General features: G+C 36.5%; 1 protein-coding gene across 1 annotated transcript; it reads right to left on the bottom strand.

Moving 5' to 3' along the window:
- Nucleotides 1–2,492: 2,492 nt before the first annotated feature.
- Nucleotides 2,493–6,958, bottom strand: LOC107770796 (uncharacterized). The gene is made up of 4 exons (XM_016590128.2): nt 6,704–6,958; nt 5,054–6,517; nt 3,340–4,925; nt 2,493–2,947 (listed from the first exon to the last, which is right to left on the bottom strand). The coding sequence occupies exons 2-3, from the start codon at nt 6,243–6,245 to the stop codon at nt 3,367–3,369; spliced, it is 2,751 nt and encodes a 916-aa protein (XP_016445614.2). The 5' UTR covers nt 6,246–6,517; nt 6,704–6,958; the 3' UTR covers nt 2,493–2,947; nt 3,340–3,366.
- Between the last annotated feature and the right edge of the window lie 252 nt (nt 6,959–7,210).

The following is a 7,210-nucleotide window of genomic DNA, read 5'->3' as shown; positions in this document are numbered from 1 at the left end:
GAAAGAACCTTATCTCTTTGGGTTTTTAATTTTTATTTGTCTTTGGCTAGTTTTGGTAAGTCTATGATTAATGGCTAGAGGTTGGTAAGTTGAGACTTTTTTGGTACATTTCTGTAAGATCCCCTTTAATATTTTGATGAATAAAAACCTGAACTATTTTTCACTTCATGTTTTTTTACTTTTGGCCAGGGGAGGTCCATCCGAACCCAAAAATTGCCACCAAATCGAAAATAAAAACGGATTAAAAACTTGATTATATTTGGTTTGATATTAATTAAAAAAATGCAAACCAAATCGACATATAAAAACTTCTACTTTTATATGTGCTTTTGAGACTTTATACTGAATTTTCTTTAAAATAACATCTAGAAATATTTGTGATCCTCATATGGAATGTAATATTTAATAGAACCACGAAGTTCATCCATTTTATTTACTTTCAATAAAGATTTGTATCATCACTTTCTTATCAAGTGTTATTTAGTTATTGAAATGCATCAATCTCTTTGTTCTTCCATATTCGTATATTCAGATCTATTAAACTCTTATATTTTTTTTTCCAAATTTCAAATGGTATTTATTGGTAATTTTAAAATTAAATAGAATATATCATTATTTAGGTTTAATATTGATTTTTGTATTTAATTATTAAATTCAGTTAACCTTGAAAGCGTACGGGTCAAATGGTTTTGTGGCCAATTACAAATTTATTTTAGTTTTATGACTCCATCTCTTTTACACATAATAGATCTTTCTTTTATACATAAGATATCTATAAAAAGATATTTTCTTAAATTCAACATTGTAAAAAGCCATGAGGTCCAATTACCTCGAATGAGGGTACATCAACGAAAAATTATTGTTAAACGATTAAGAAAATAACTATTATTTGTTATTTAATGAATTTTGCCATAAGAATATTTTAATAAATCACATGTTTGTCAATTTTTTTTTAAAATTTTACTAAACTTATATTCACTTATCAAAACTTTAACAAAATAAGATTAAAATAATATTGTGTAACAAAAAAAATCCCAAAAAACGACAAAATCGACCAATTCAAATTGATATAATTAATTTAGTTTGGTTGTGATAAAAATCGAACCAACCCGATTCATATACACCCATACTTTTGGCAACAAGCTTGATGGAAGCAATTGAGCATGGGAGCCGGTCAAGTTGATCTTTGATATACGTAAGTGACGATTAGATTGAAACAAAATGTATATAAAAGGAGAAATTTTGAAATTTCAGCGAAGGAGTACCATATATATAGCCCGATTAGCCAGGCTATAATCAACTTATTTTGAAAAGTGCTTTTTTTTAAAAGTACTTTTGGGGAGAAGACAGTTTGTGTTTGACTAATTAATTTGAAAAGCACTTTTGAACAGCAATTAGTGTTTGACCAAGCTTTAAAAAACTACTTCTAAGTATATTTTTCTCAAAAGTGCTTTGTGGGAGAAACAACTTTTTTTGCTTCTCCAAAACTGCTTCTGCTTCTCCTCAAAAACACTTTTTTTCCTTTCAAAAGCTTGGTCAAACACCTTAATTTTGAAAAAAACACTTTTGACCACACACAAAAAAAAGGCTTTTGCCTTAAAAGAAGCTTGGCCAAACAGGCTAATAGTTAGGTTTCTTTTTTTGATCAGGATGTTCAGACCAACTTGCGTGCTCTTCCAATGGATACATTTTACATTCCTGCACAGAGTACCGATAACTCTAAACACCAGGCATTTTAAAAGAAGTTAAAGTTTCTCACCAGTGAGTAGCTAGCAGGGGCGGAGGGAGAGTGCTATATACGGGTTCGGACGAACCCAGTAGCTTTTATTTAAACTTTGAATTTGTATTAGAAAATCCATTAAATAGGTGTAAATACTCAATTGCGAACCCAGTAACTAATGAGCTATGAGATCGGTTGCAAGTTCAGAACCCATAAACTTCAATTTCTAACTCCGCCTCTAGTAGCCAGAATGTATCAACATGGCTTAGTGTACCAGCTGTTCTTTTAGCAAGACGGATGCAATACGGAGGCGGACCTATGTATAGAGACGAAGGGTCACCGGACCCCGTTAACCTCGGCTAAAATTCTAGATATATATATGTGCAGATATGTCGAAAATGGTTATATATTTTGTCGGGAACACTTGAGATCAAAAGTCTTATGAGGCACTAGTTGAACAATCCGCTCATATGCCCGGTCACCTTCAAATCATGGGTCCGCCTCTGATGTAATAACAGATAAATTTCTCTTGAGGCTCATATTATATTCCTCCAAAGTCCCAATCTCGTCGTATTGTAAAGAATCATTAAGATTAAACGCAAAATATCTTGGGTAAAAGAGGCAGTCATTCTCTGCCTAACAAATGATATATAGAAATGAGAATGGGAGGGAGACTCTGCATTTCATCTTGCCCATACAGAAGATAAAAGAAACTGAAAGGAAGTGAAGAAACAAGAACAGAAAAAGAAAAAGAAAAAACAACAGAGAGAGGTTGTCAACACAAGAAGCAAATTAGGAAGTCCCTGAAGAACCTATCTGCATTTACACTTGTAAAACCTGGTAACAAAGCCCAACCTTGAGAAAAATATACAAAACTTACACCATAACCCCACCATTCAGTCACATTTACGACTAACAAAATTGTGAAAAAGGACCAAAAAGAGGAAAAGGAAACAAAAAAGAAAAGACAATCTGTAACTTTTTTAATCAAAACCAATTTAAGAGGAGAAGAGACCTGAAAAACAGAACCTCAGACCAGTTCGCGATCATGAAAACTATTTCTTTGCAAAGAACAGAGGAGAAGTGGCACGCTGTATATTTGGCTGCTTCCTTTCTTTCCGGTTGGTTATCTGCAGTTTGGCTTCTCCTTTCCTACTATGAGCTGTAAATAGTGATGCATCTCTCTGCAGCTTCTCTCTTCTGGCACGAAAAGCTCAGCAGCAGAATCTTCCATAAAGGAAGTAAATAAATTAATTAAAGTTAAATAAAAGGAATCCTGTAAAAAGCAAGGCATGGTAATATTATACAGACCCAGAAAGGTAAAATTTTGGTAGGTGATAAGGTACATATCCATAGGTCATAGGGACAAAAATAGAGCAATAATATCTTCAAGAGCATAGGATGTGGCTTAGGCAAAGTCCAAGGCCATTTATAGTTGAAGCATCTATCTTAGCAAAACCTGAATTACTAGGAGTCTCGCTTATAACAACTCAACAAAGTTAGTATTCTCTGTCAATCCTCATCCCCCAACATAATATTCAATGATAAATGTACAAAACAATCTTTGCACACAAGAGATCAGGGTCACTAGAATGCTAGTCATTTAAATAGAGGCTTACCTTGTATTACTTGAAACTTCAAAAAAGTCATCTCGTCTTAATCTCAATTTTCCGTATTTCTTGCAGCCGATGAGCTATTTCCTGAATAAACTGTATCCCCTCATGTCCATTCTGGAGCGAGTTAAAAGCATGCATGAGGAAATTACAGTCATTCTCAAGTGCTTGTAACCTCCCATTAAGCTCTGAAATTTCATTCCCAATAGCAGCTACATCAATTTCACCTCCAAGAGAGGAAACTTTTTTATGCTTAATGTCCAAATTATTCTTATCTTCACTAACAATACCATTGCCTAAATCAGCAGGCTTGTCAGTGGAGCCTCCATTTGATTTTGGAAAATCATTGCGCATGGATGAAGAACTCTCCTCCTGTTGGGAATTAGTAGTTCTCATATCAGCAGTTTTTTTCTTGACTTGATCATCAACATCTTTCTCTATCCTTTCTGAATATCCATTATAAGAAACATTATCTGAGACCTGTCTGCCAGAAACTTGAAAAAGCTTTTTCTCCAAGTTCTTCAGATATTGTGAAATGCGGAGCTTTTCATCCTCGAAGTTACATATTGAATCGTTAAACTCTCTAGGTTTATCACAGTTTTTGGATATTTTAGCAGTTTTGGAATCTGAACTGCCACTGAGCTTGTTCTCAATATGATCTAGACTATTATTTTCAGTCATTACTTTTTCCCCTTTCTGGTTTTTATCCTCCTTGCCTGGATCCTCTGCTGCTAATTCATCTGTATAATTATTCCTAAATAATTCTAATTCTGCTTCCAGATCTTGCAACTCTTTCTCCCTTTCAGCAAGGAGATCGTTAGCTCTTTCTAGTGCCTCCATATCATACTCGGCTTGTTCTTCCATCATTCTTAAATATTGCAAAGCCTCCATATGAAGTGATGCCTTCTCCTCTTGCAACCTTGTGATCATAGCCATTGCCTGATTTGCAGCAATGGCTGAAGCACTCCTTTCTTCCTCCAGTTCCTTGTACAGAGCATTTATGCATCTCTGATCATGTTCAACTTGTCGTTTCAACCTATCAACAATACTTTCGCCCTCAATTTCATTGATGCTGAATCCATCTGCTGGTTCATTACCAGAATCATCTCTCTCCACGAAGGCAGATTTTGGACGCAGACGTTCATGTTCAACTTGTCGTTTCAACCTATCAACAATACTTTCGCCCTCAATTTCATTGATGCTGAATCCATCTGCTGGTTCATTACCAGAATCATCTCTCTCCACGAAGGTAGATTTTGGACGCAGACGTACCCCGTCGGAGCTAGAGGCATCACTTCTTTGGTGGTCATTGCCATGATCATGATTCCTATGACTTGCAGTTTGAATTCCATCCATCTCAGAAGTAGAAAGTTGGGGGAGTGACTTCATACCTTCTCCAGCTTTTCCAGCATCACTTATTGCACTTGGTTCTCCAAGCCTATCTGATACTTTTCTCTCTCCGTAGCTCAGAGCAGATATATCGGCTTGAATTTGCTTTGGTATAGATGGAGCACTGTCATCTAAATCAATTGGAGCTTTCGCATTATCCTTCACAGTTATGTTGTTTCCTCCATCAGTTGCTTCAGTCAAATCTACAAAATCATTTTACAAAGATAAACAAATGAAAAATAGGAACTCAACTGCTTTTCTTGGAAAAACAGAACAAGCAAGTGTATAAGACATACAGACTCATAACAATCAAAGGCAAAGATCAGCTTACTTGTCTCTTGGATGTTAATACTGGACGAAGGCAAATTGGTTGCTGATATGAGCTCCGACAGTACAGAGAGGTCTGAGATACGAGGGAGAAAAATGTTCGGCTGTGAAATCACTCCTGATGTGTGATGATTTTCTAAAATGTTGTGTGACTGGGTGATATTATCTAATGAAACGAGCTCTGGCATTACCGAAGGACTGGCCTTAGGAGAAAGATTTTCCCAATCAAGTTCTGCTAAGCCATGCCCTACAAAATCATCACATGCCCGAAAACACACATTTTTGCCCGAGCTGGTGGCCAGCTGCATTGGCTGATCCAAAAGAGAAGGCCTGGATTCAGATGATTGTCGAACCTGATTCTCTGGAGTCGCAGCCTCAGTTCCTATTTTCTGTGTTGTTCCTTTGCCACTTCGAACATTGTCTTCTGATCTAGAATCATCTTTACTGCGAGTAGCAGAACATCCGTCATCATCATCAGAAATCTGGATTTCAGACTCAGAATCTGAAGTAATCTTCAGCTCTGTATATCCTACATGTGATAAAGGGTCAACACCAGCAGTCCTTGCCCTAGGTGAGTCTGGCCCAGAAATCTTATCCCTGATTTTCTTAAAGCTATCACGGCGGCTGAAACGGCTACGACCTGGTGCTCGTGGTAGAGGAGGTTTGACATTGGCCTTAGAAGCACCAAAACCAACTGAAGTTAGCTGGAGCAATCTTTGAGCACTTGATCGAGCTCTCCACGTCTTGTGACAACAAGAACAGCTCCACGGGCCAGGAGAACTAGGTATAAAACTCTTATTCCCCAGTTTAGCCATCATCAAATTATCCGACTCTTTAACAAGTACGTTCTCAGTAGCAAATGAAACAAGGCATTCTTCACACATAGCACGAACATCAGCAAGATTACCATGAACATGACAAAACACTTGAAATGATATCTCCTCTTTATGGTTTCTGCACAAAAGTCTCCTATAACATCCAGTTTTCTTGTTTCCAAATACGTGATCAAACCGTGAGCACAACATACATGGCGTCTGCAACTCATAGTAACTGGCAAATTTGGTGATCAAGTATGACAATGCCGTATCTAAAAACAACATAAAGATCAAGAACCATTCACAAGCCGCAGAAGACAATACTGTCATAAATCCCCGCGGATTTCTCTGTTTACCAGATGAAATCCCTCTTGCAGCCATTGCCACAAAAAAGATTCAACTTCCCAAATCACATTACATTTCCAGGGAACCAAACCAATGACCGCCTGTTGATCACTAAACACAATGACGATAACAACAACCACAACAATTGTTTTGCTCCTCAATCCAATACTAATTGGGGACGGTTATATGAATCTTCAACATCCATTTAAGCCTATTTGGGCCCATTCATGTCAATCACTCAACAAATATAGAAACAATCCCCCTTTTCTCAAATCTATATCAGCAAATTCAATATCTGACAATAGACCCTGAAAAACCAAGAGACCATAGGGAAAAAAATCAAGAATACCCACATATGTAAAAATTACAATTGACCCACGACACATACATTTGCATGCGACAATAGGGAAGAACAAATAAAACCCCCAAAAACTGAGAAATATGAATTGGTTAAAGTTATAACGGAATTTCAACACAGAATTGAAAGATCATACCTGTGGATGAAGCTTATGATTAACAGAGAAATTGAAAGAAGAAAATCATCATCAGCATCACCACCAAGATTAACCAATAGGAGAAGGATAGAGAAAAAAGAATGAAGGGGCGGGCTGAAAATTACAACGAAATCCTTTGGTCCCAAGAAATGACTGACCGTTGGAACCAACAGAAATTCAGATTCCTAGTTGTCTGCATAAAACACGACACAAAGCTTCCACCTCGATAGTTGACTTCTCTATCCTTGATATTCTGCACTGCACTGTTATAAATATATTATATTATGAATGTTCATTTAGTAATCCGTTATAAATAAGCTTTCTGAAGAAACTTATTCATATGGGACTCCATCGTAAATATGTTTATCTATTTAGTACTCTATTGGAAATAAGTTTCCTGAATAACCTTATCACTTCGGTACCCGGTTATGGATAAACATTACCCCGATAGAAGATTATTCATATCAGGTATAATAAGCTTATCCTTTCAGTACCCAGTTATGGATA

This window comes from Nicotiana tabacum, chromosome 22 (assembly GCF_000715075.1).
Source record: "Nicotiana tabacum cultivar K326 chromosome 22, ASM71507v2, whole genome shotgun sequence".
In the NCBI taxonomy this organism is placed as follows: domain Eukaryota; kingdom Viridiplantae; phylum Streptophyta; class Magnoliopsida; order Solanales; family Solanaceae; genus Nicotiana; species Nicotiana tabacum.
This window is presented reverse-complemented; position numbering and strand designations above follow the sequence as displayed.

Excerpts from the sequence above, each read along its gene's own strand:
- LOC107770796 (XM_016590128.2), bottom strand. The coding sequence starts at position 6,245 with ATGGCTGCAAGAGGGATTTCATCTGGTAAACAGAGAAATCCGCGGGGA. Across the intron at positions 4,926-5,053 it reads TATTAACATCCAAGAGACAA|ATTTGACTGAAGCAACTGAT; the intron begins GTAAGCTGATCT and ends ATGATTTTGTAG.